Here is a 27,857-nt window from a genome sequence, read left to right on the forward strand (position 1 = left end):
GTGGGTGGCAGGAAGTCTGACTTCAGTATTCCAGCTCTTACATCAAGAAATTATTTCACCTTAGAACATGCTCCGAGACACTCTGGACACACACGGAGCCTGACACTTGGCCTGAAAGGACACAAGCACTTGGTGGAACACCCTGACAGCCTGACCTTGTAAAAGGAACTTGTCAGCACACATTTTTCAAGGAGCAGCTCATCTGTGGCAGCTGCAGCAGACAGGTTGTCAGAACAACCTGTAATTACACAGGTACAATTCCTGTGTTCAGCCTGAGGCACTGCTCGAACAAACTGAGCTACCCCAGCCTTCAGCTCCCACCTAAATCTTGCTCACTTTTCAACCTAGCAACAGATGGAAAGCTGATACAGCATCCACTGGTCCCTGTGCTCAGCTGTAGGCAGCATCCTTTATGTAGAGTCCCACTGCTTCTATCCATGGAAATACTGCAAAGGGACAGGACACAGAAGTGCTACTAGCATATTAAAAAGAAGCAGAAAACCAGGAAAGATGAGGTTTGGGATAGGGACAGAAGCAAAATCACACATCATATGATAGTTAAGTACAGCTGCTGGGAGTATGCAGCATGGAGGACAGTGAGATTAAACTAGAATATATTCCAAAACTGTAGCAGGTAAGATTAATAACCCTCATCAATTAAAAAAACAAAGGAAATCTGGTCTGAACTAATTTAGATTACCATCCCTGCAGCCACTGGGTATCATTACTCCTTTTTCCCACCAAATGACAAAGACTTTACTGGAAATCACTCGTTTTCTGTTTCCTATCTGTAACAGTGGTCAGGTAACCTATATAATTTCTCGGAATGAACTGAGCTTTACCTTAACTTCCCAGCCTTGTACCCTTATGAGTATCCATCTGGGAGCGCTGACCCACTTAAGGAGAGGCTCTATTTTTTTCCCCCCTTCCCTGCCCTTTTTTTGCCACCTTTTTTCCTGCCCTGCTATTTTTTTGCCCTCAATATAAATACCTCAAATGATAGAAGCAATGGGGTTTTCCATTCAGTTTAAACCTTAAAAAATGAGGGACAACAGAGATTCCCTGTCAATTTAAATGTAAAGATGATGAAAATGGATAGCTTGCTCTCAATTAAAACTGATAAAAATTAAATCATAAAGGTTTTCCCTTCTATTTAAACAAGAAAATGGGGTTTCCCCACCAATTGATAATAAAATAATGGAATAGGCAGGGTTTCTTTCAACTGATACCCCTAATATTGCAGGTGAATGAGGACTCCCCCAGCTTAAACACAGACAATAAGGGAAAAGGAGGGTTTTCCCTCAATTTAAAACCCTTCTTCCTTCAGGGAAAAAAATTTCTTTTCTGGGGTGACTGAGGAGGGATTGAAAGCACTGGGGAAGGACGAGGAAGATGAAAGGAGAGAGGGAAAAGATCTCCCTGTACCCCATGTGCTGCCTCACCTGCTCAGGGGCTGCTTCCCTCACCTGCTCCTGCTTGGCCCAGGGGTCGTCCCTCGGCACCTTCCTTGAGCCGTGCTCCACACTCAGGTGCTTCCCCAGCCCCTACAAGATGCTCTCACCATTAGTCCTAGAGATATCCCCAAAATCACCTACAGAGCGTGCGCCCATGCAGCCTCAAACGCAGCTCTGAACAGGGCCCGCCCCCGTCACCCTCACTGGCCACACCTGGGGCTGTCCCGCCCCTCACCATCACTCTTGTCAACCAGTCAATCTCCCTGAGGAGCTGACCCTGCCTCTCAATCATTCTTAGTCCCACCTGTCAATCAATCTGACAGGCTGATCCCACCTGTCAATCACTCAGTCCTGCCTGTCAATGCCCTCACAGCTCCCATACCCACAAAACCCTCAAATCCCAGCTCATATAGCCCTGACAGCCCCCAAAGACCTCACATCCCTCCCTGGCAAGGAATTCTCCTGGGGGAATAAAGAAAGCTGGCAAAAGAAATTCCCACCTCATCTCTGCCAGAACAGACGCTCTTGTGTTCCAGTCCAAGGACATAAATGGCCACAGGGAGTGCAGCTCCTCCTGCAGCCTTCGAAGCATCCCAGGGGATCCTGAGGTGGTACAAAGGGCCTGCCCTGACTCCCACGGCTATGGAAAACAAAATCCAGCTTCTCATGAGAATTAGAGAAGCAGCTGCAGCACGAGCTGTGTAAACATTCCTTAAAAATGCTTTTCCACCACTGCAACTACCACGTGCCTGGAGATTATTATTCCTGTGCTGGAGCATTGGAAAGGAGGGTCAGGGGGCAAGTGTCCTTCAGGGAGGTGATCTTCCACGGCAGTGGGGAGGCTGACATCCACTTACTCCACAAGGATCCCAAAACCAGTTAGTCTGCAGGAGAAGGATTTGAGGGCTGCTGACTCCTGAAGCTATTCCATAAAACTTACCAGTGGGAAGAGTGGCAACAGCCAAACTGCCCAGGTGTTCAGGAGAGTTTTAAGAGGTTAAGGGGTCTCTGTGTCCCCTGGGGTTAATTTTGACCTCATAGATGGAAGATGAAAGAACCATTATTTGCTTTCCTGCTTGAAATGTACCAGTCAACAACTACGCTGTTCACAACGGGGGCTGCAGGGGTCAAGGCACAAACAAGAAAACCACGTCTGGGAAGGGTCAGGAGCTCTGGGATGAACGAGGCTATACAAAAGGCAGACGCTCAAGTGAGCAAAGTGAATAAATTGTGTTGGAATGCAGAGCCAGTTAAACAACTTCGGAATATACTCCGATAGCAATCCGTTGAAAGGGGAACCCCACTGCACTTGTCTTCCCTAATTAATTCCGTCGGGCTTCCTTCACTAAAAATACTCTCAAAATTAAAAGCAGAGATGCCTCGTGTGTTACTTCAAAGCAGGGGAGGAGGCAGCATGGAAACGCTTATTCTTCGATGGCAAACTCTCCTGTGAGCAGTTCCAGAGTCCTGAGGGTCACCACTGTGAAGCTGCTGAACAATTGGAAATAGCTGGAATGAGCACAGCCCCAGAGAAATCACAGTCCCACTGCTGGAAAAGCGAGATTACCCAAGCAGCAAGATCAGCTCAAGTGTTTCCCGAAGAGCAGCTTTGTTCTGAACCTTAGCTTAGGAGTTTTCCTCACATGCTACAAGAGTCCTTCAATCTATTCTGACCTTTTGCATAGCACAGGCCACACGACAGTTAAATGTGATCATGTTCTTGAAATGCAATTCTTTCATATAAAAGCGGAGAACTTTATGTAGTTTCAGTGTTAATTATGTTCCCTGTTCAAACATAAACCCTTTCCAAGGTTCAAGGACCTCTGTTTTCCACCACTAACTGCTCGTTATCCTTGTCTAGATTCAAAAACTTCTGTTAATCCCATTTTTCCAGCACAGATTTGTCTGAGTCTGCAGTCCACCTCATCTCTCAGTAGTCCAAATTCTTTGAACTTTAGCAGAACCTTCACACTTCCCAACTCTTTTTGTCCATCTCTAATCCACGTCCAACCTGCCAGTACTCTCCCTGAACTGTTGACAAACTAAATTACACAACATAAATTACAAACTAAATTACACAACATCAACGGAGAACACTTGATTAATTGTTGAACGAAAAAAAAAAAGAAAAAAATAAAGAAGCTGATTTGGACCCAGCAGGACTGTCCTTGCTATCTGTAAATCAGGAATTTCTACCTATTTCACTTCAAATTATGTTGCTGAAACTAAAGTTGTCATATCAAAGGACAGATTTTTCATTCCATGGGAAAGCAACATGCTGCATGCCTTCTAGCCACATTTTCACTGAAAAAAACCCCAAAACTGTTCAGCCTGGGCTCACATACAGCTACTGCTGGCATGATACCAACATTCAGCAATAATGGAATTCAGAAAATGACCAATTATGAAAATGTTTTCACTCCAAGAAATTTTGATACTGCACTGAGGAAGCTATGCATACCTCAAAAAGAAAATTCAGTAATCAAGTTGTATTTCTGTTTTTATCGAAATAAATTTAAAAAATACTTCTGGCCAATATGTACATATTTGCTCCGGTTACTCTTTAAATCCTTCTGCTTAATAAGGAACAGGCTCTTACAGTAATTATCAGAAGTTCTTACAATGCAGCATCGTACTTTTGGGAAGGATTAAATGTCTCCTGAACATCTAACCAGTGCTCCCAAATCCATGAGACTCTTCCTGTAACATGGCATTTCCCCACCTCCCCCTGAAGGCAGCAGCATTTTCAGAACAAGAACTGCTTTCCAGATATTGAAACCACTTAGCAACGGGTGAAAGGACACTTTAGAAATGTGGCAAATTGGATCAATGATTGGAAAAATCAAAGAGAGGTTTTGCAATAAAAGTTTCATTTGAGTCATGACATCATTTTTCAGTTTTCTGAAAATGTGTTAGCACTGGGAAAATCTCATTTCCATTCAAGACAGAGTCCGAACAAAAGGCTTTTGCAGGTAAACGCACTTTGCATTTCTGAAGTTACACATAATGAACAGAATGCTCTAAATTAAAACCTTTGGCCTCTTCTTCCACATCCTGCTCATCTGTCTGTGCTTCATTTCCCCATCCCCATGTCTTGTCAAAAGTCTCACTGCGTTGCTCAACTGCTCGAGCCAGTGTGATCTGTGTTTTCAGGTAAATACACCCCCATGCTCTGTAAAATGTTCGAGGTGGGTCCTGCCAGGCCAGCCTGGGCACTGTAGGACTCAAGCAGGTTTGCTACCAGGTTCATGTCCACATCCACCGGTGCAAGCTCAGCATCCTCAGCTCCAGAATCAGGGCCAGCACTCTCAGATGTGGCTGCTTCAACAGAACTTGCCTGCAGCGAGTACAAAGAGAAAGTTTTATCAAATTGCATGAGCAGATTTAAGGAAAAAAAAAAAAGGCAAACCACAAGAGAAAAGAAACAAAAAAACAATTCTGCAGCCAACAAAGTCCAGTACATTCCAGAGTCCTGACAGACCCATGAAATGCTCACGCCAGCTAAAAATCATCACTGCCCATCACACAGATTAAGTTCCAAGGTAAGGACAGAAAGTGTTGCTGAGTCCTGGCTCAGCTTCCTATGGGAGCAAACTACTACAGGAACTCACAAGTCAAGCTGCAGCTGCTTGCCCTACTACTAAAAACAGGGAAATAAAAGTCTTGGAAAAGATATGCAAATTCAAAGCTTAGGTAAGCTTTTGTTTGAAAAAAATGTATTATGGTGCAACTACAGCACACTTTGCTTGCATGTGGGAAGGTTCTGATCACACTACTCAGAATGGGCGCTTCCAGCATATCTCCTGTTTCAAAATTACTATGCTACAAATCAGAGCTCAACGCATACTCACCCCTCTCTTCTTGGTGGTGAAACTTTTACCAACGTTGGTCTGTGCCAGTTCACGGTCCATCTCATTCATGTACGACTTGAGACTGCCTACAAGCTCCTCAGGAGACATCTTCTGGTCCTGCCTTTGATTTCCAGCATCCAAGTCTTCATCATCCCCATCTGAGAAATCAAACTCCTCCTCTTCATCCAGATCATCAGAATCCAGCTCCTCTGAGTCAGCCCCTGGGTATCATTTTGTGTCAGTACAACAGCAAAGAAATCAGTGCAGGGATTTGTTTCAAATAAAGAAGCAATCTCACCTAAAATTCTGTCCAGTGCTTTTGTAAAAGAATCCACATCAAAGGTAACATGGGATTCATCAGATGACCTGAAATATAAAAATATTTTAAAATAAATAAATAAAGCTTTTATGCTTGCATAAGCGTGACACAGGCACAAGCCACGTGGATTTCTCTCAAGCCAGGACTGAAATTGGGACAATTGAACTTAGAAGCACCCGGAAGTTTGAAGCCCGTAGGGATTAGACATGAAACAGTGAGTGTAGGAATTCCTGGAATGACAAGAGAAAAATTTTGAAGATCACAAAATCAAACGGAGTGACAGAGAGCAGCTCAGCTTCCAGCACTTTAACCTGCACCAGTGTCAGGGCGGTCACCAAGCTGATTTAAAAGCAAGTACATGTTCACTGCTATGGGTTGTTTCAGGCCTCTGCACAGCACAACACCTTCCAACTCTCATTCTCTGCATCACAGAATCAACCCAAGGGCTGCAGCAAAGTGCAGCATTCCACACCAGACCCCAAAATCAAAGTGCTACTACCATGGCATTTCTGCTCCTTCGTGTGAGGAGACTTTGGACACAAAAGCCTTCATGCTCTCAGCAACTGTTTCCAAGTCGTATTTTTGCTCTTCCTCATTTGTGGAAGGAAGGGACTCATTTCTTGCCTCCTTCAGCATCTGATCCAGAGCATCTGGTGTAATATCCAGCCAGCTGTCATCTGAAAGCACACAGGACAGATCTGTTATTCTGCACACGCCTGCTGGCCTGCAGGGCTCAAAGCAGGGGACTGAGAGGACTGCAACCATTCTGCAGCTCATTTCTGCACTGTGAAGTTTTTGTGCTGGTCCTGGGTCACAGACAGCATAAGGCAGCAAGAAGCTGAGAAGAAGAGAGTGGAGATTTCGTTTCACTACTTGAAAACTGCTTTGCATGCAGCTTCAAACTAAGAGATACCATTCTAGTCACTGAGAAGCCTTTGGCCACTAAATGGAGGAAGAAAGGTTTACTCTAAAAAGGGAGAGCCAATCCAGAATTTGGTCTTAATGAAGGTTGGACTGGCTCTCCCTTCACAGCTGTCAACATTCCCCTTCTCCCCCACAAATAATCATTTGTAATAGGAGTAATTCCCTGCATCCAGCTCACCATCCTCTGGAGGAAGAGAAGCTGCTTCTCTCTCAAATTCCTTCAAATCAATGGATGTTGTCTGTAGCAGTGTCAAGATTTCATCACCTGGGCTCACTTCAACAGAGCTAGAAGAAAAAAAATTCAATTTACTGGAATGGATTCAACGGGATCACATGCTTTACATTCAGGTTTTCACTTGAATTCTTCATTCTTCCTTCTGTGCAAACACATCAAAAAGGGAAATTAATCTGGGGGAAGTCCTAGAGTACTGTACAGGGTATTGGCCAAAACAGGACACAGTCAGTCCCTGCAATTCCTAGCTGATGGCTCCAAAGCCCATTCCTCGTGGCTCCTTATGTTTATTTTGCCTTGGTAAATATGAAGACTGCCAGATCCCAAACAGCACAGACTGGAAACTCAAAAAACTAACAGTCAAGATACTATGAGCTGGCAAGGGATCAGATAATTTTGTAGTGATTTACTTTTTGGATTTGATCTTTTGGAGAAATCTACAGCCAGCTGCCTGTCTTGAGTAAAGGAGACAGATTACTCTGTATTTATTATTCACTGGGACTGCTTTTCAATGAAGCTTTTATACACTTTCTACAGTCAACCAAGCAAATAATACTTTTCAGTCACCTCTTAACCCACTTGGAAGAGCTTAGCATTTCACAAAACCAAGATAAATAGTTACTCAAGCAAGAACTTCTACTAGTGGAGTATTCTAGAGGAATTAGTACTTGTATGTCCTGGCCACAGCACCAATGTTAAATGTACAATGGAGAACAAGGGTTCAGGTTTTTTGTAACAAGGATTTTAAAGGTAAGTTAAAGGATTTGTAGGCATGGTGCATGACACTCGTGAATTTCAAGTAGATCTTACCTTTCTGGGGCAACAGATTGCTGGAAGTGATCTTCTGCCATATGCAACAGTTCCATGTACTTTGCAGATCCTTCCATTTCTCCCTATTTAATGAAAGTCACAGGCATGAATCCAAACAATTCTCCCTCCCCTTCCTCTCCACAGTCAGGCTTCATAAGGATGACTCTTTGTCACACAGAAATGCTGAGAAAACCAAAACAAGTAAAACCTCTTTGCCATGTACACTTGGAACTGAATACAGGAAAATTCCTATATTTAAAGTATATTAAAGTATATTAACCTAAGAATTTCAATAGAGCTGTCCAATTTTATAACCTTCAAGTAAGTATTCAATTCATGTCCAATTTTTAAACTGAAAATAAGTAGTCAAAGGCATCTTTAAAAAAAACCCCACAAAACCCCACCAAAACCCCCAGAACTCACAAAAACCACACACACATAAAAATTACACCTGCATGCGCCCACACAGGTCTGTGGTGTTATGTACAGATCTTGAAGAATATTTAATTCTAGAGGCATGCAAATGAAATGCAAACCAGTGAAATCAGTTACACCTCACACACCCTATGGTAGTTTTCTTCATTCAAGTGTATTTCTCTCCTTCCTTTAGATGAATGAATGAATCTCCAAATCTTGATTTTTCCTTTTTAATTTCCAAAAAAAATTACTTTCAAAGGGGAACAAACTGCACGTCTCCTTTAAAGACATTAATTCATTTTACACAGAGATAAGAATTCAAGTTCTTGCCCTGCTGCAACTACTTACACAAGTTCAAGAGCTAAAATGCATCTTTTCTGGAATGTTTAAAAGCCACAGACACACTGCCTCACCTTGAAATAATCTTTTTCCTTCAAGCTCCTGAGGAATCTCTCCCACAGAGGACCACTTAACACATTTCTCTTGGTATCAGGAGCTACTTTACTGCTCTTGGAGCACAGAATTTCAAAGCCATGAGCCTGTACATAAAAGATGCAACAAGAAGAGGTTCTCAAGGTGTACGGACTTTGCTCACATTTTTCTGGACAAGCAGGCAACTTCCAGACAAAGACCCATTTCCTGGACATACATAAAAAGGCAAACTAAGTATAAAATGCATAAAAAAATCATTACCAGTTTCATGCCCAGTTCATAGGCTCTGTACTGAGGATGAGATGGGGCAGGCAGGGTGTATCCACTGCGTCTGTCTGGAACGAACTTCTGCTGCACCAGCTGTGCATATAAACACCGAGTGAAAGTCACCTGGAACAGCCAGAGCAGAAAAAAACACTCCCTGCAGTGTGACTGTGTTGTGGACAGGCATCAGATTCCCACCAGGCTCACTGAATTGTGTTTTAAGGCACCCATATTACAGGCAATATCTGAGACTGCATTCAAAACATACCTTTAGATAGATTTTTCTGATACATTGCTTTTCAGGCCTTACAAAGTAAGCTCCAAATTGAAATCCCCAAGCAAATATGAACTTTTGTCAGTCTAAATACACTAGGAAAAATCCTCAGGATTAAAATAAAATTTGATTAAAAGCTGGGATTTTGGAAACAGTCTAGAAGTCGAAAATTTGACTCTAAAGCTTCTTTTCAGGAGTCTAGAGGTACAACTCTTAACAAAACACATCAGATAAAACACTTCATAAAAGCTTTCACAGAGCTGTGTGAGCACAGCTGAGAAGGTGAAAAGCCTTGGAGTGAAGCACTGGTTAGGAGCAACTCCTCATGTTGGCTGGCAGTGCTGTCAAACTGCTCTGATCACACAGGGAGATCAATTTACTCAGCAGGCATTTCAGCAGAGGAACTATTATCATAACCTCTGGTTTCAGACACAATTCCCTCATGATCAGCCCTTTGAAAGCCCAGCCACGTCAATCTGAAGGCAGAGACGCTATTAATGTAATGCAATGGAAATTCATCCCTCCACCCAGCAGGAAAAAAAAGACAAACCACCAGAAAACATGCAGTTTGAAGTTCAATCTATGCATTTATACCATTGGCCACAGAAGCCTTGTCAGATACAGAACCGAATTAAGTGACAAGTTGCTTTCGAAGAGCACTTACCGGGCCATCACAGGCTTTAGAAGAGCACTTACCAGGGCCATCACACGCTGCTCTGCAGGGAAGGTTCTGAAGGGGCGCCGACACGCCCGCAGATCGCCCGGATCCCGCAGGTAGAAGGCCTGGACTGCCGCAGCCACCAGGGACGGGCGCTGCCTCAGCACGGCCACGATGCCGGCCGGGAGGAAGCAGCGGGCTCGGTGCAGCGAGGCCTGGATCTTCTCGGGATACCTGAACAGCAACAGAGTGCACGAAGTGCAAGTTAAACCACTCCTTTTTTATTATGAGGCCTATTTTCACTTTAATATTTACCCGTATTATGGGTCAGAAGATTATCCTGAAGTTAAAACTTGGCCAATCTAATGCCTAGAATGTCTGTTTCTGTAATAGATTTATATAAATGTACCCGGCTAATAAAACTGAATGCCCACATGGGTAAGATGAGTCACTGTGAACTCAACCAACATATCCAGCTATGCAGTATTCTTCACCATATTCTGTAAAAGAGATGCTGTCAAATCCTTGCAAAAAATAAAGTACAGGGCTGAACACAGCTGTGACAAGCTGAAGCTCTGAAAATCCTCCTGGTTCTACATTTTAGCTCAAATCCTCTTTTTCCTCCTGCACAGGGCTCCTAAAAGATCAGGGAACTTTCAGGTTTTTTAGTATAAGAAGAATGTGAAGGAAGAGTAACTCGTCATTGCCAGGTGTGGAATCATAGCAGTGAACCAGTTTCAGAGCCCTCAGATCACAGCCTACAGGACACAGATCCCACTCCTTCCAGGAGGGCCACAGAAAAACCTCCAGCTGCTGGTTTCTGAAAAGCAACCAACTTTATCACATCTATGGGGGAAATGTTTAAACCCCAGACAGCACAGAATCAAACCCCACAGGTGCAGAGGGCCAAAATAAAGCACCCACATACCCATCGATGCGTTTATTCACTGCAGCCCTAATGGGCTCTGCAGCCAGGAACTCCTCGGAGCGGCTGGACAACAGTGCCAGTGCCTGTGGGATTGTGGGGCAGGGAGCAGAGAGGTCACAGTCCTGCTCCGGAGTCTCCGACAGCGGGATGATGTGCAGCTCTCCTTTGTAAAAGAACACCTGGCAGGCAGCAATGCTCTCATCAGACGGGGTAAGAACAGTCACACACCGGAAAATTACATTTCATATACAAATGCATGTGTTTAAACACAGAGAATATAAAGTACAAATAGAGAACCAACACAGGAAGCAGCATAGCTTTTTTAAAAAAGTTACTTGAGATGCCAGAGACCATGATCCAACCAGTAAAAACCCCTATTTTAACTGCAACAAGTTTGGTCAAATTATTTTGTTTCCTTAATAACAATAATACCAAGTTTCTCTTCAACTAGAGAATTGCTTCAGGAGAATCAGCATAACCTAGCTGCTTAAGAACATCACAGGGACTAAAAAGTATTATTTCAGGTGCTACATGTGACCTCTGCTGGTTCCTGATCCTAAGAAAAGCCCTAAATGCAACATTCTCAACTCCCTCACGCAGTCCGTTCCCTCCAACAGAAGGAAAATATGAGTCTGATAGTTCACATTTGCAATCAATTTTTGTGCTGTGTTCCATCCCTTTTAAGAATCCTGGAGTAGGGGAAAAATAATTAAACAATTTTTTGCTAATGACCAAGTTAATTATTTCCATTTTAATCCACTGCCAATGACATGACTACTAGCAACTATCCATATCCAGGTGAAGGTGTCTGCTCATTCTTTCACCTATACCAGACTCAGTCTGAAACCTTGTAGAGACATCAACACTCCAGCCTTGAGCATTTCCTACTCTGAGGGCAGCAAATCCTCTTGCCCAAACACTCCAGAATATGGTAAAAAGAAAAAAATTCCAAGTAGCTCTAGCAGAGCTAGGAAGTTCAGGTGGATACAGGAGTGCTCCTGAGGAGAGCAACAGTAAGGGACAGTCAGCACTCTGGATTTTCAGAGGCAGTCAGACCACTTGGCTGGAGGCACAAGAGAAAACTCCAGCTGCTCCATAAAAGGCCACTGTGGCCACCTTGCCCACTGTACAGAAGTTTTACTCACCCTGTTTTCACTATTCTCAGGATTCAGCCACTTTGGGAGAAAATCAGCTGCTTCTATCAAGAGAAACTCTCCATCATTGTCATCAATCCTGGCCAAGGAGAAATTGGTTTCTTAGCAGGAAAAGCCTTGCAAAGCACAACAACACACTTCTGAATCCATGTCTGCTGGGGTTTTTTTAATATTCACAGAACCACAGAAACACTTAGATTAGAAGGGACCTTAAATATCATCTGGTTCCAACCCCCCTGACACAGGCAGGCGCACCTTCCACCAGCCCAGGCTGCTCCAAGCCCCGTCCAACCTGGCCTTGGACACCTCAAATGTGTACGTGATGGGGAAACACCTCCAAGGATGGGGAATATTTAGCCAGGACCTTCAGAGCATAGGCACTGCCCCTTGGCACCCCTCCCAAAAAAGCAGCTCAGCAGGACCCGCTGTACCTGGCTGCCAGCCCCGGGAACTCCCTGGTGATCTCCCGGACCAGGTACACAATGAACCACTCGTCCTCCACGTTATCCCCGAACAGCGTGGTGCCGCCGATGTGCGCCGGCGTCTCGCCTGGACGGGGCAGAGAGAAGAGAGGCGCCTCAGCAACCCCATGCGCAGAAACAGATTGCCCAGACAGAGTGCGGAGCCTCCCTCACTGGGGATATTCCAGACCCAGCTGACAAAATCTTATGTCGTGTGCTCTGGGATGACCCTGCTGGAGCCAGGCGGTGGGACCACATGCCCGCGGTGGGCCCTTCTAACCTGACCCATGCTGTGACACTGTGAGTCTGTGAAGCCCCCGGGTCCCCCCTCACACGTCCCCGGCTCCCCCTCACACGCCCCCTCCGGGCCGTCCTCCCGCCGCGCCTCCCGGCCCGGCCCGCCCCCGGCTCACCCCGGCGCGGCACGTAGCGCAGGCGGAACGGCTGCCGCTGCCACACGTAGGCGGCCAGGAGCGGAGCGAAGCGCACCAGGAGCACCTCAGCGCAGCGCCGCAGCAGCGCCTCGCCGCCCGGGCCCGCGGCCGCCGCCGCGAACAGGCGGTAGCGCACCGCGTCCTCGGGCAGCGCGGGCCGCCGCAGCGCCTCCATCGCGGCGCGGCCGCGCTCCGCCCCCGCGGGAGGAGCGGCGCGATGGCGGCGGCGGCGCGGCGGCGCTGAGGATGATATCGCGATACGCGCGGAAACCGGTGCAGGCGTGAGTGGCTGCGGCTACCGCGGTCCCCGGCGCGGTCCCGATGCCCATCCCAGTCCCGGTCCCGATCTCGGTCGCGATCCCCCTGGCCCCATCCCGGGCCTGCCGCCCGCGCTCCCCCCAGCACCAAACAGGGCCCCGTGACGGCCCGGTCACACCGCGTCCCCGACGGGAGATGGTTCCCAGGATTCCCGGGATTCCTAAGCACCGGTCCCGGCCAAACACCGGTGTGGCAGAACGCGATTACGTCCCTGTAATTGGCTTTTTTCTCCTGACCCAGGAGTTGGGTCAGTTCTGACTTAGTCGGCTCGTTTACTCTTGTTCAATTTTATTTAATTAATCTACAGGGATAATGGCATTGTCTCCACTTTTAGGGAGCTGTGGGCCAATTCACAACATCTTAAGTTCAAGTTTAACTGATTTTGAAGCCAAGACCTTTAACTTCATCTTTACCCTAGAGTTAGTTTTGACACCTTAAACCTAAAGCTTGGGCAACAAGAATTAGCCTTCTAATAGCAATCAATGTGTGCACAGTCCTTAAGAAGCAGAAAAGAAAAACCTATAAAACTTACTGGGAACTCTGTAAATGTTTTTTCTTGTAAGTAATGGCAAGTTCCACTTCTGCTTTTTTAGACAAGGACTCCCGAAACATGCCTTGAGGCATCACCCACTGCCAGAGCCGCGGGCTCAGGTGTGCTCAGCCACACCCACCGCTGAAAACCTCGGCCAGACCTCCAGGTACGTGTCACGACAGATCTGATACACCTGTTCTGATACAGCTAGGCTTTGTTTACTGGCACACTCGATTTGTCATTGTTTATTGTGGGCTCTTTCGCTTGCTTTTTTTCCCGGCTCAACGCGTGCGTTTCAGGGAGTCGGGAATCCGTAAGGAATCGGATGATCATGGGGATCCACAGACTGCTAGCCAGAGTTGTGTTGACACCTCCACAGAAGACAGCTCAGTCTTCTCCTGGGGCTATGACGTGAGTAGAACATAATCAGCCAAGCCAAATCTAGCACAGAAAGACACTTGAAATACCACTGCAAAGACATGTCAGAATAAAAATACTTGGATCTGTCAAAAAAATCATGGTAGTGATTATAGAAAGAACATCTTTTTTACCTCTTTCCATCTTCCAGTTCAAAACACACTAGGCTCATACTATTCCGTTAATATCCTGCATTTCCACCGAAAATTTTGGAAATGCAAATCATTTAGTGCACGAGTCTATCTATAAATGCTGTTACTGTGGAACCCCAGCTATGGCTGGATGAGTTTCAGACACTTGGCGTGAGTTTATCAAACTTCTGCATACTTGCATGTTTCTCAAAATACAGGAAGTTCCTAAAACATTATTTTCCTTTAGAAATGTTTGTTTTATTCTCCATCCACCAAAGCCAAGTGTGCTGTTGCCTTCTGGGAGGTGAGATGGAGCTGTTTGGATCTGAATGACCCCGGAACTGACCCCATTGTGTCTGCATGTAACAGAGGACCTGACCATCCCTCAGGTTCAGGGTTTCCCAGCAGTCTGCATTGCTTCTTGTGTTGCTGTTGTTTGTGGACACTGGAATCAACAAATCCTCCATTGCATTAAAATATCACTGAATTTTATCCTTCCTGTTCTGATTTCTTTAAGTCTTGTAACTTAATGTAATAATACGGCTATTTCAAAATGTTTAGTAGCTTTTCTGCTGTGTCAGTGTAAGCTTTTCATGTGGCTGCCATCAGTCTTAACGGCAGGCTGCATCATCTCTGGGAGAAAATTATTTAAAGTCAAAATCTTTCTAATGCAATCCTGCTAAGCTTTAAACAAATAGTTGTCTTTTTCAATTGTACTTTAAAAATCATTTTAAAAAACACTGCAAAGGCTATTCACTAGGTATTTTCTTTCCTCTCTAGGAATTTGATAAGGCTGCCACGCAACAAGTTCAGCAGATGTTCAGACAAATTGATGAGCTTCTGTATGAGCAGAAGGAAAACGTTCATGTTGAGGGACTGCGGGAAGAATGCCATCAGTGGTCCTCCAGCTTTCCTCATCTCAGGTATTTTATTAATGGACTGATGCTAGTACCTTCACAACAAGGGTAGGGATGCACACAGTTGCTCTTAAAACAAGTGGCAGGGTGGGTTTATGCAAGTATGTGGTAGACACAGATAAAAAGATGACTTTGGTGATGTGCCTGCCTGTCATTAATAAGCATCCTGTTACCTCACGTGTGGTTCCTTGACAGAGGTTTGTTGCTATTTGCAACTGACTTGGCCTTAACAGAGCAGAATTCTCTCAGAAAACTGAAACTGTCACCAGGAAAATGCACAGCTTCCCAGCAGAGCTTTTAGGATTTGCTGCTGTTCTTTCTTACAACCTTCAATAAACGTACTGCCAAGGTTTTCTGCTGTATTTATCCTTTGCTTTTGCCGTGGCAGGGTGGTGGGGAAGCAGGTGGTGATCCCCACAGACGAAGGGTATGGATGGTACTCGAGTTCCCCCTCGGGCAGTTTGGCTCCCTCAGATGTAAGTTCACCACAGGAAAAGGATTCTGATGAGTAAGTACCAGCAGTGAGCCTGGATCATACCAAGGTGCGAAGGCAGGTTTGTTCTCTGCTTCTTAAAGTGTGCAGCCTTCCTGTTAGGCTGAGTTTTAAACATGGCACAGTCTTTTTTTTCCTTTTAAACTGAATTTAGTACACTCAGATATTACCGCAGGCCGAGGCCCTAGGGTATATCACCATGTCCTGCAGCCATAGGGAGGAGGAGGAGAGAAGATCCAGCAGGCAGGAATTGTGCAGCAAGATGGATTTATTTAATTATTTTACAAACTCTTTTATAGACTTTTTTCTTCATAGTCTAATTGGACAAAGGATCAGCCACCCCTTGGGGTGATTGGCTAAAATCCTAAAACATCCATTGTCAAAATACTTTTCTACTGTACCATAAACAAGACTTTCCAAGGTTGCAGGTGGCTTGGTTGTTTACATTCCCTGCTACCTCTTCTGTGAGAGAGAAAAGTCTCTCACGGACTTAGAAAATAGCAAGAAAATCCTTGCTAGCAGCATTTCTCTATCTACACTCAGAATAGCAAGAATATGTAGCTGTGCTTTTGCCGACTACAGTGAACTGGCCAGTAAATAGAAATATCTTTGCTGCTGCTGACTTCTTAAGAATGTTTATGTATTGTAGCTGGTTTTATTATTAATCATCTGTTAAACCTGCCTAGGACTTAAAAAATACAAAGCACTATGCTAGTGCTGCTTTTATTTTTAATATTTTAGAATGCTTTCTAATTAGGTTTGGATATTTTTTCCCTGAAGTTTCAGGTTCCTTAGCAAGAATTAAAAGGTATCCAAACCAGAAGTTGTTACAGTAATGAATAATTTGTTTGCCTCGCTACTGCTTGCCCTTAACTACTTTGCTGTCTCTCAGTTATTTGAGGTGGAATAACAACTTATCTTTATTTCTGCTTTCTGAAAACTGTCACCTGTTCAGATTTAGTGTTTTTGGCAAGAAGGTGCCTCTTTTTGTTGCTCCTGCTCACAAAAAGGCCGACCCTTCCAAGTCTCCAACCTTGTGTTCCTCAGAGAGCGATGAAGGGGAGGAGGAAGTCATTCTCTCTGAAGGCATAGTGGAGGAATACTTGGCATTTGACCACAGAGATGTGTAGGTATTGAATATTAAAGGAGTACCAGTGTTCTGGGGTTCCTGCAGTTAAGATACAGATACTTGATGGATTTATTTTTCTTTTCTTTACAGAACTTCCAAAGGCCTGAGGTTGCCCAGGCACTGGGAATTCTCCCAGCCCATTTCCTAGGACAATTTATTTTGCTGAATTATTTTTAGGAATATTTTGGTAAATTTTCATGCAGTCCATTTTTGTGCTTGGTTTGAATATTTCATTCCATCATAACTAAGAGCCTGTGTATTTAAACACCATTTATTTTTTATACTATGTCAAATTCACTGCTGTTAGTTATGCACTAGCAGTGTGCTGCTTCTGTTTTGTACTGGCGTTTTGGACAGAATTGTACCTTCCTGGATTTTTTCCAGTGGTAGTTTTAAGAACTAGAGTGGATTTTATGCTTGTCAAGAAACGATTACCACTATTTTTATCTTTCTGCCCCTTTCCTTTATTCAGACCAACAATATGAACATATGGCCTGGGTAAGGACTCTAGAGGGTGCTGTCAGTTCCTGACTACTTAATTGGTTTTAATAATTAAAGCCACTTAGCTGCATGGACCATTAAATTCAAATTGTTATGTTTCTTGCTCTGACCAGCAACAGGCCAGAGAGACATTGCTGCAACAAATAATATCACTCTCTTGTCTTCAGGATTCTGTGCTCTCATTAGATACAGAGCCTAACAATGTGATGAAGAAATAGCACTGTAACTATTAATATTGATTTTTTTAATGTGAATTTGATCTCTTGAGTAAATTATTTATTGTTCATGAAGTATCATTTATAGTCATTCTGTACAGGAGACCAGGGTGTGTCAGTCATCTCTCACTGAGGTCGGTGGAAAAACCGAAAGTAAATACAGGAAAATGTGTTTCTGGTGCAGGTAATGCTTACATTTTTACAGGGAGGAGGAGTGGCGCGAGAGGAAATTGGAACTGTCCTCTGGAAGACGGAAATTGGGGTTTCCTCCTGTCTCTCCCTATTCCTGCATGAAGGATTCTGTGCTCACGTTTGTGTTTGATGATGTGTGGAGTGAAGTCCTGGTCTGCATGGAAGAACTGATCTGCAGGCACTGGGAAGGGTCAGCCTCTGGTAAGGATCGCAGTTAAAGTGAGGGCTCAAAAGGGGACTGCAGCTACTTTTGCAAAGATGCCATGGGAGAGAGATGTGTTTGGGAATGATCTCTTCAGTGGGAATAAAAAGGTTATTTTGCTAACAGTGTGAAACATGTCTTCAAAAAACTCAGCAGAATTCATCATCCAAGAAGACTGTCTCTAAAAAACTTGGATTCATAGCACTGTCCATGACTAGCACTGCCAATATTGACAGGAATTCTCTGTTGCTTTGCACAGATGATGAGAAAAATATCATAACAGTAGAAACCCTCCGAGCAGATGCCAGAAGCCCTTTGCAGTTGGATCCTCTGCCAGCCTTGTTACCTCGTGTGCCACACACAAAGATGCCCTCGGTGACATCAAATCTGGTAAGGATTTTTAGCCAGCTGTTGTTTTTTGTGGGGATGAATAAACGCAGTGTTACCTCAGCAAACAGACTGGTTGTGTTTAGGTAAATAACTAGTTTGGACTCTGTGTGAATGGTGGCTGTCCTTTCTGACACTTAAGTTCTGTTATTACTCAGTTGGAAGTTTTAATTCCTACATTTCTCCTTGAAACGTAGTATTTTACATCTGTGGTGGCTGTTGATTAAGGATGTAGTTCTTTCCACAACTTAATGTTTCGATTAAATGGTGAGGTTGAGGACTGTGTGTGTGGGATCCCATTCTCACATTTATAGTTAATTCAGCCAGCAAGAAGGGAGAAATCTCAGTGCAGTTCTAAACCAGTTTTTTTCTCACACACTGAATTTAACTGTATGATCTCCTTTAGGTTATCTGCTCCTAGAGTGGTGAGCACCGAAGTGTTACCTATTTGTTCCATTTTAATTCAACTCTTTCCTTATTTCTTTTTATTTCTTTCTCCTTTATTTCTTCCCCCACCTGTCCCTTGTGTCCCCTTACTGTGTGTGTAGTGCCCAAAACCCAGATGTGGCCGCAAAAGCAAAAAGAGGAGAAAAACACCTCAAGTATGTATGGGATTAAAACTCTGCTGTTTTCTATTTGCTCTTGTTATGGCGGGTGGAATCTGATGTTTTTTCCAGATCAGTCTGTATCTCAGAAAAGGAGTTTGCAGATCTGTTATTGACATAAAATGTCAATATACCCTGAAAATGATTTTTGTAAAGCTTCTGATTAGTCATTGTTGGAAGATCAGCGAATGAGCTGCTCAGCTGGAAAAAATTAAGTATTAGGACATGGTATTAGGACGTTTTCTAAGCACTACTAAAGACTGAAATGCTAAGATCCCTGTCTTAGATGGGGAAATAATATAACCGAGTATACATCTGGATGTCATGGAAGAAATTAATGACTCTTCTCCAAAAAGAGAAGTCTGTAAATATGTGTGTGTGTGCGTGTGTTTCTCTGCCAAACAGTAATTTACTTACTTATTTTTTTTAATTTCAGGTAAGTCTCTCTCAAGGGTCAAGTAGTGGTTCTCAGCGTAACCTAAATGGCTTGATGGTGATCCATGGGATCCAGTTACACCAAAGGAACCTGCCTGTAGTGGAGAAAACACTGTAAGAACTATAGATCACCTGTTGTAAATAAAGTAGAGCACTCTCACAGTGAGAGGGATTCAACCCAAAACCTTGTGAGATTAAATTCCTCCACCAGAGAAAGTAACTCTCAGTTATTTTCCTGCTTGCTTGTTTGTCTTCTGTGAAAGAATATTACTTGATATAATTATGTTAAGAATGGACTCTCATAATTTCTGCCCACGTATTTTATGACTGAAGTCATCTGTAGGTGAGCACTTGGGTAACAGAGTAGTTGTCATGTTGACCATGTCTCTTTTGGTCTTGCAATTTTTTGTTTTGTTAGGGACCTGGATGACAAACGGCCAGGATCGAGTTCCCTCCTCTCCACCAGGACGTGGCCAAATCGTCCCCTGGAGCTCAGCACCTCATCCCTGTCCCGCTGCACGAGGAGAAGGAACCCCCCCCCACGGACCCTGCATCCCATCGGGACCCCGCGCTCCGGAGACGACGTCTGCAGGCGCCTGTACGTCCCAAACCAGCCTCTCCCTGCAGGGTACCGGGGCAGAGAGCACGGAAAGCATCCCTGCGTAGGGAGGACAGGGATTATTGGAGTAAGGAGAGGGACTGCCCCTTAAAGCACAGCTCCCCTGAGAAAGCCGAGTTGTTAAAGCTGATGATCACTGTGCTGCCAGCTGCGAGTCAGTGAGTCACATACATTCCCAGATTCAGGTAGTTTTGCACAGAGCAATAGACCTCAGTCTGTCCTCTACAAGTGAAGTGAACACCACCATCTCTTTCTTGACATGGATGTCTTTTTCTGCAGCCTATTTTCAAGGTAAATTTAAAAATCTGTGTTTTTTGGAGGTCACACTGCATGTTGCTGTCTTAGCCCAGACTGGACTATAAAAATGTTAAAATAGGTTATCTGACTGACCAAAGGGCACTTAGTGAGCCCTCAGTCACATCTAGAATATCTCACTTTTATTTTGCACAATGACCTGACTGAATGGGACCATTTACAGGGACCACAGGGTCTCAGGAAACAATGCAGGCTTTGATAGACCTGTCTATTCCACACGTTGTAAATTGATTTTAATTTTGCAGTTTACCTATAAACTCATCCAGTCTGTTGCTTTCTTGTCACATACTGTTGAGAGACTTATTCCTTGTCCCTTCATAACTGGTACTTCTCCTTCCAGTGTTTTATGCTTCTGTTCCCTTTCCTCAGGCTTCAATCAATCTAAGAAGTACTGACATCTCTGCTTTATTAAAATGTATTTTTTAATGTAAGTAGAGAGCACTAGGGAAGTGTTTTTTAAAGTGTAGATTATGGCTTGAAGCTTTTCCAAGGTATTCTTACAGAAGTCAACTCCAGAAGGCCAAAGAAACTGACAATATTACACCTTTCCACGTGCCAAACATATAAACTGTGTGTTTTTTCTGTTCTTACTGGTGCATTCCAGCCTGCCTGCACAGGAGCAGCTGACCTCACCCTCCCCACTGCTGCTAAACAGAAATCACCCCCTGCCACCCATTGCCACCACCACCGTGGCAGAGCGTGGGAGCACCACAGGACCCCACAGGCAAATGGTAACAGGCACAAGAATCTCATTTTATTACTCAATAATCTAAAGTTGTTATCACAGCTGCCACAGAGTTCCAATTTATTTGTTGTTTTGTGACAGCAAGTCAAATAGATGCACGAAAAATGTTGTATCATGTCTGAGTAACAGCATCACCCAGCGTTGCATGCTTAATTCTCATTAATGCCAATTGAATGTTTCCCTCCTTATAACTAGGTATAAAATGATTCCCTTGGAAAATTAGCTTTAATTCCTCGGTTAATTATTTTCAATGGACTGCTGCACTAAAAAAAAGCCGTAACTGTTATTTCTCCTTGCAGAAACCTCGAGGGAACTCGAGCCGTGCTCATACTGTCATGACACAAGAAGACGCTCACCAGCAGCTCCAAGAGCAGCTGTTCTTACCTGATCCCTTCTCCAGGCCTAACACAACCAACACATCCTTGGTAAAGCACGGCTGATTACACCAGATCATCCTTAATCACAGATTAGAGTGCTTTGACAATTAACGTTAATCAATGTCCAGTCTGAGTAACAAATACTCTCCGTTTAATTTACTGAAACACCTACTCTACTGATACCTTCCTGTATCTCACAAAGTACTTTTATCTAAGCTTTGAAAGCTGTAATTTCAGCAACAGCTTTTAAATAGCTGCTTGATTAGTTTCTGTGTATAATTTCAACATCCTGGACTCAGCAGTTACAAAATCTGCTTTGGAACAGTACAATTTCCAGAAATGGCAAGACTTGCCTCTAAGTGGCCCAGTGATCATTCTAAATAGGTGTTAGAAAAGTGTATTTTCTACTTCTAAAGTTGATTTGACCCTTCTTTAAAGCTTCCCTTAGACCTTTACAACATCTAACCCATTACCAAATACACGTGTTTAAGTAGTTTGTAGTTGCATTATAACCTTGATGATTTTTTTTCATGCAAACAGAAATAACTTGAACTGTATTTTCAGCCAGACTCCCAGCGCCGCCGTTCTTGCACTGTTATTGATTATAGTAATCAATCCTGGACAAGGAGAGGATCGACACCTTCAGGTATGCTCATCAGCCACAGGGCTGACTAAGATCAAACAAAGGAGGCTTTTGGGACAGGGATGCATTTTCTACAGGGGTACATTCCTACAGGTGATTTCCACTGGGGAGGTTTTTCAAAGTTCCATCCATGTTTTTAATTTGCTGTTACAGGTGTGTTATCCTTGCTATATCCTACTCTACTCCAGAGTACAGCTGGGTGCATTTTGTTGGGGTTTTTGTGTTTTTATTACCACCAAATATTTAAATCAAGTAAGGAAGCTTAATGTGACCAGCCCCAGTGCCTCTCAATGTCCAAGTTTTCAAAGCAGGAGTTGTCAGCTTAAACAGAAATAGTAACTTGAGGTTAACAAAGGCACTAAAACTGAAGTAACTTGTTTTTAAGCAGGCAAGGAGTGGTTCCTACTGAAATTATATATCTGCTCCCCCCGTCAAAAAAAATGCAAGATGAGTTTTCTGACTGCTGTATTGACCAAAAAAAATCTTAAATTATCAGAAAAACTTGGTAGACATGAATACTTGGTGAAGTATCAGGGAATGCAGTCGCTCCCTGCAATGCAGCAACTTGGTAAGCACAAACTTTGCCCCTTTTGGAAGGTATAAATAAATGCAGTTGATAGGCATGTGTTGGAGTAAAAAGACATTTTAAGTTTTCAGCTAGAGGAGATGTATTTGGTACTTAGCTGTGATACCTTCCCGAAGTCTCGAGGCTGTCCATGATCTCTTTGTTTGTCAGATCTTCCACCACGTGGTTCTGTGAAAGCCCATGGCCGAAGTGGATCAGGCACAAAAAGCAAACAGGGGCTCTAACGTGCCATGGAGAAGCGTCCACCCATCTGTCCCTCTCCAGAGAGTCAAAAACCACCCCTCCTTCCCAGCAAGGTCAACGTTGTTTACACAGAGTTTTCCAACACCCTTCCTTACAGATAGTTATTTTTATATAAATCTAAGCAGCAGCTGCCAAAGATTAGAAGGGGTGCGCTTAAACATTCCATTTTCTACCAGCAGAGAAAGTGATGCTCCAGTGGAAGGGTGAATACACTCCAGTGAAGGCCAACTCCTAGGAAACCTAGCAAACACTCTCAGTCTGTGCTGTTCTCCATGAGGCTGGTGACAGGTTCATGTCCTTACAGGCAGGCACTGCAGGACCTGCTCATTCTTCCCTTAGGAAGGTTAACCCGGCCTTCCACAGCAGTAGTGATTTTCATTTTTTTAAAACTGTATTTATATGTTTCAAGCAATATTGTACTAGCAAAAGCAAGCACTCAGCTTAGGCAAGTGATGGATGCTGTGGTGGCTGCAGCAGGTATGAACACAGGTGCGTAGAACCAAGGCAGCGGTACAGGTGACCTGGCAGCTCCAAGGGTAGCACACCACTGCCTCTTCCTGAGTTATAGTAAAACCTTTTACCTCTTCCTCAGTGACTGAAGAAGGTTGAGCAGGCAAAAAGAAACTTCTTACTATGAGTGGCTTCAGACAGAACTCAAAAAAAGTCTTCCTGGTGAGACATTTTATGGTAATTTCACAGCATAGCTCAGTGTCCCTTTCTAAAAATACCTGTAATTACACAAGATTTATGCAATCTAACGTAGAGTTCCAGAAGCCACATATGCAATGGAGCTTTTAGGAGCTGTGTCTGCCCTGTGTGACAGACCTAACAGAGGCATTTGCTGGAATTGGCCTTGTGGCTCCAGATAAGACAAAAAAATACATGAAATACAGGCTTCTCAAAATAAGTGATTAGTTGAAGGTCTTAGTCCCAAACAATAAGTGCCAGACTAAAGTGTAAAAACAAGCTGAGGTAACCACTGGCTGTATTTAAACAAAGTTAGGATGCTCCCCAAAAACAGTTGTTCCTTTCTAGTCCAATTAAAGAGCAGTTTTCCTATATTTTCTTATTATTCTCCAAACTACAGTTCAAAATAGAAAAAAAGCTTCCCCACTCCAGACCAGCTAATGATTTTTCATCAATACTGAAGCTCACGGTCCAGTTGATCCAAGCATGCTTTAATCAGAAACAGGGAACTGTGCAAACCTAACTGGGTTAACCTGCCTTTGCATTTCCAGAAGTTAAAAAAACAAAAGAGCTCTGAGCTCAATCTAAACCTCTTAAGTTTGCAGAGAGAGAAATTGATGCTCACCAGAGGCCTCTACTCACTGAACTATTTCAAAATACAATTTCTCTTCTGGAACACTGTGCAGTGTGTCAGTTATGTCAGGCAAAGTGCAGATAAGCATCCCATTTGTATTCGTGCCATTCCTCAGGGACCAAGTGAGTTTTCTGTAGCACGAGAGTCACAAAAACAGACAAACTTGAATAGACTTCTGTTAACATAAGGTAGTGTTTTACAGCCTAGAGGAGTCACTGGGTTTAAAAACTGCAGTCCCCTCCTAAGGCCATTTTTGTTTCCTGTACAGATGGTTGACACCAGGGACTGCTCCTGGACTGTTACTTATTTTGTGTAATAAAATTAACCTCCAAGCCCTGTGTTAAAAAACACAATGATATACTCTACTTTCTCAGAATCAGGGTAATTTTGAGAGCAGACAAGTAAAAGGGAACAGAGAGACCATCTACCTCTGGCTTCCCCCCAGGAGCTGTTGTTGAAGCTGTGAGGGCCTTCAACTCCCAAAGTGTTCACCTCCTGGCTCCTATGCCTTTGAAAAATGATCCTCCGTGGAAGTGTGCAGGATTTACTTAACTGAAACCAGAAGAATCAATACAACTGGCTTGTTTTGAACAGCTTTTTTAGAAAACATACAGAGAACTGGGGAAGCAAAACTCTGGAAAAAAAAAACAAACCAACCTTCTCATTTATTAAATCTGCAATTTTCCAAACTATAAAATTACTGGAATATCTGAAAAACACCTGTTGAGCTGATGTGCAAAGACTTTTAAAAATAGCAGGAGGTTTGTTACAGAAGAAATGTGTGAACAGCACACATGGATCTAAACTGTAGAGCACCCCAAGGGTCGGAAACATGAGCACAGCAGTGCCTTGTCTTCCTTGTTCAGGATGCATTCCGTGTCACGCCTCCCAATTACAGCCAGTCAATGCACACAGTCCAAAACAGGAGCCTAGAAAACACCCCAAATTCTCCCAAATCCATGTTTCCATACAAAATTAAACCTGGTTTTTCAGTCTATGCTGTTCCTTCTGCCTTTCTTTTCTTGGCTGAGGTCTTCTTTCCTCCTTTCTTAGCACTGCTCCCATATTTTGCTTCCAGTTGGGCCAAGAAATTATCCATTTCCTTTTCTCGATCTCTGCTTCGGCTCTGGGGAGGGGGAAAAGAACACCAACCAAACTCAAACCTTTTGTAACTTCCCAATGCAGATTATCCTACTGAAGTTTGATAGCTACACAAAATCTTGGAATATATTAAACAGGGAATACAAGCTGCAGAAAATTTAGTACCATCATTAAAACTCCCAGTGTAACTGCCTAAAACTAGGAATTAAATATTTTGAGTGCATATGCAATAACTCTGTAAATTTTTAAAAAGACACAGGTAATAAAATCCATACTGTACTCTGATTCTAATTAAATTGAAGTACATATATAACATTAAGGCCAGGTTTTAACCTCAGGAACTCAGAAGAGTTGCAAGGATCCAAAATCAAAGGTGCTCAGGGAAAACACAATTATAAGCCAGTAACAAAGTTATCTGCAACAAACAGAAAACTTTAAACTTACTTTAATCAGTGCTTGCAAGTCATTTTCTCCACCAAGGCCCAGTTCATCTTTAGTCTTTTTTGCCTCTTTAGCTTCTTTTTCTGCCTAAAAGAGCAAACAGGTTTTTTTAACAACGTATTTTGCATGTTATCTGACCAAGTCTCACAGGAGTTACCAAATGCTTTTTTGGGCGTCTGTGTACAAAGAGCTGCAGGGAAACACAAAGGGTTTCCAAGTTTGGCCACAGGTGAGGAATCAGGCAAAGGAAATCCATTCTGGTTCCACCATTTAGCAGAGCAGGAGGTTTTTCTGCTCTTTCACAGTGTTGAATGTGATGTTTGTCCCCATCCCTGTTCCCACACCCACTTTTTTTTGTCTTGGTAGATACTACATTAACTTACAGGTTACTGTGATGGGCATATAACATTCTACAAAGCGTCCAAAAGTACACAAGAATCCATTTAGGCCAGAGCAGTTTCACACCTGCCAGAAGTCAACCAAAATGTATTTTCACCACTTATTTGGTTTTGTTAATTCCAGCAACTCACAGCTTTGTAGATAAATGCAGGGACATGCTAAACTGTAATAAGACGTTGTGTATAATAATGAAATAAAGAAGTAGAAAAGCCTTCCACAATGATTTGGGGTGGGGGGTGATGACCACAGGTCACCAGGTGTGAACAGCAAGGTGTGTAACCCAGCAATCCTGTGACAAACATCTCAGGAACAGCGTCACATATTTCTGCCAAGGGAGATTCAAAGGTAAACAGCTGATGCAACCTACCCGCCTTCTTCTGGACATCATCTTCTGCTTCGACTCCTTTACAAAAGCCTTGAAGGACGGGAGCTCCCCGGAGTCGATGGCTTGCTCTATCATTTCCCGTATCCTGGGCTCATCCGTGTAATCCGCACACATCACGGACTCCATGATCCGATCCATGTCACCCTTGAAATTCATGTACGCTGCCTTCACATCAGCCAGCTCTTCCGCCGAGTTTTTGTAGCTCTTATGGAAGTCTTCGATGTCCTTCACGGTGACCTGGAGCAAAGAGGTGATGCTCTGTGAGTTACAGGACTGACTCACCAGGAGGATTTAAGAGAAAACTCATAAAACCAAACAGTGCCGGGTTCTTCTGTCTCCCAGCCCCATCCCGCTCTCACCTTGAAGAGCAGCTGCCAGTACTCCAGCCAGTCCCGCCCGTCCTGCAGCACCTCGGCGTCGTCATCCACCGTGCCCGTCTCATCGTACACCGCGCGCTGCTTCTCGTCACTCAGCACGGCGTACACCTTGCCCAGGATCTGCGGGGCCAGGGGTGGCCGGGAGGTCACTCGGGGAGCGGTCACTTGGGAGTCAGTCACCCAGTCAGTCACTCAGGGGGCACAGGGTTAGTCCCTCAGGGTCGGGGTTGGCCACCTCGGGGATGGTCAGTGGGGTGGTCACTCAGGGGGTGATGGGTCAGTCACTTAGGGTCGGTTGCTCAGGGTTCAGTCACTCGGGGGCAGAGGGCCAGTCACTCGGGTAACCGGTGGTGGTGCCTTTTCCTGGTCTTAAAATCAAGAGTCATACACGGTTAGAAGGGGAAAAGGGATTTTACTTTGGTGTTTATTTTAAGGATCCTTAGGTGCACACGTCCAGGTCCTGTGCATCGAGATGCACCTCCCCGAGTCTGCCCCAAAAGATCAGGTATAATATTATAGGTTTTACTAATTAGCATATCTATCAAAATTCCCCAAGGAGAGGCTCGAGTGAGCCCCCCTCCCCAAGGAGCCTTCTCCTGGACGGTTCTATCTTAGTTTACAGAATGTGTTCTGGAGAGGACCTTGGGGGCTGAGGCACACTGATCCCTAGCTACCAAGCTTCTAAAATGTTTAGTCTCTTAGCTTAACAAACAAGTCCAAGAATGTAGGGAAAAAGCACTAGGGATACAGAAGTCATAAAAAGGTATAACAGGGCTATAAAAGAAAAGGCAAAAATCGTCATGGCATCAGGGGGTGGCTCACTCGGCGGGTTGGTCACCCGGGGGGCAGTGGGTGGGTCTCACTCGTCGCTACCACCTCCTCCCTCCGTCTCTCCTCACCTGGAAGCGGCGCGTGGCCTCCTCCTTCTGCTCGGGCGGGACGCGGTCGGGGTGCAGGCGCAGCGAGGCGCGGTGGTAGCCGCGGCGGATCTCCTGCGCGGACGCGCCGCGCCGCACGCCCAGCACGCCATACAGGTCCGCGGTGCCGAACGCAGCCTCGCACTGCTGCCGCAGCGCCATCCTGCCCCGCCGCGGCCGACGCCACACCGCCGCTCCCGCCCGCTCCGCGCCCGGAGTGCGGCTCCGCGGCTGCGCCGGGCGGGAAGAACCCGCGGGGAAAGCTGAGGGGCAGGGCCGCTGCTGAGGGGAGGGGCCGCCAT

The 27,857-nt window shown here is 44.4% G+C and overlaps 3 protein-coding genes across 4 annotated transcripts; 1 reads left to right on the plus strand and 2 right to left on the minus strand.

Annotated features, from left to right (window-relative positions):
* Nucleotides 1-3,152: 3,152 nt before the first annotated feature.
* Nucleotides 3,153-12,806, minus strand: ECD (ecdysoneless cell cycle regulator). Its single transcript, XM_032117188.1, has 13 exons — nt 12,592-12,806; nt 12,149-12,266; nt 11,709-11,796; nt 10,564-10,742; nt 9,674-9,869; nt 8,701-8,829; nt 8,421-8,546; nt 7,591-7,673; nt 6,727-6,833; nt 6,124-6,301; nt 5,604-5,671; nt 5,306-5,526; nt 3,153-4,791 (listed from the first exon to the last, which is right to left on the minus strand). Exons 1-13 carry the CDS (start codon nt 12,785-12,787, stop codon nt 4,573-4,575), a joined length of 1,908 nt encoding a protein of 635 aa, XP_031973079.1. The 5' UTR covers nt 12,788-12,806; the 3' UTR covers nt 3,153-4,572.
* On the plus strand, nt 12,803-24,638 carry FAM149B1 (family with sequence similarity 149 member B1). 2 transcript variants are annotated; one of them, XM_032117189.1, is made up of 15 exons: nt 12,803-12,893; nt 13,524-13,628; nt 13,762-13,873; nt 14,791-14,933; nt 15,316-15,435; nt 16,376-16,546; nt 17,471-17,658; nt 17,919-18,049; nt 18,595-18,648; nt 19,088-19,200; nt 19,505-19,684; nt 20,625-20,751; nt 21,065-21,190; nt 21,707-21,788; nt 22,522-24,638. In XM_032117189.1, exons 1-15 carry the CDS (start codon nt 12,859-12,861, stop codon nt 22,593-22,595), a joined length of 1,761 nt encoding a protein of 586 aa, XP_031973080.1. In that variant the 5' UTR covers nt 12,803-12,858; the 3' UTR covers nt 22,596-24,638. The 2 variants fall into 2 exon arrangements, with proteins under 2 accessions (XP_031973080.1, XP_031973081.1); XM_032117190.1 differs by lacking the exon at nt 18,595-18,648.
* DNAJC9 (DnaJ heat shock protein family (Hsp40) member C9) lies at nt 24,582-27,775 on the minus strand. Its single transcript, XM_032117191.1, has 5 exons — nt 27,538-27,775; nt 26,621-26,758; nt 26,244-26,498; nt 25,481-25,564; nt 24,582-25,061 (listed from the first exon to the last, which is right to left on the minus strand). The coding sequence occupies exons 1-5, from the start codon at nt 27,715-27,717 to the stop codon at nt 24,930-24,932; spliced, it is 789 nt and encodes a 262-aa protein (XP_031973082.1). The 5' UTR covers nt 27,718-27,775; the 3' UTR covers nt 24,582-24,929.
* Between the last annotated feature and the right edge of the window lie 82 nt (nt 27,776-27,857).

Source organism: Corvus moneduloides, chromosome 8, assembly GCF_009650955.1.
Source record: "Corvus moneduloides isolate bCorMon1 chromosome 8, bCorMon1.pri, whole genome shotgun sequence".
Classification (NCBI taxonomy): Eukaryota; Metazoa; Chordata; class Aves; order Passeriformes; family Corvidae; genus Corvus; species Corvus moneduloides.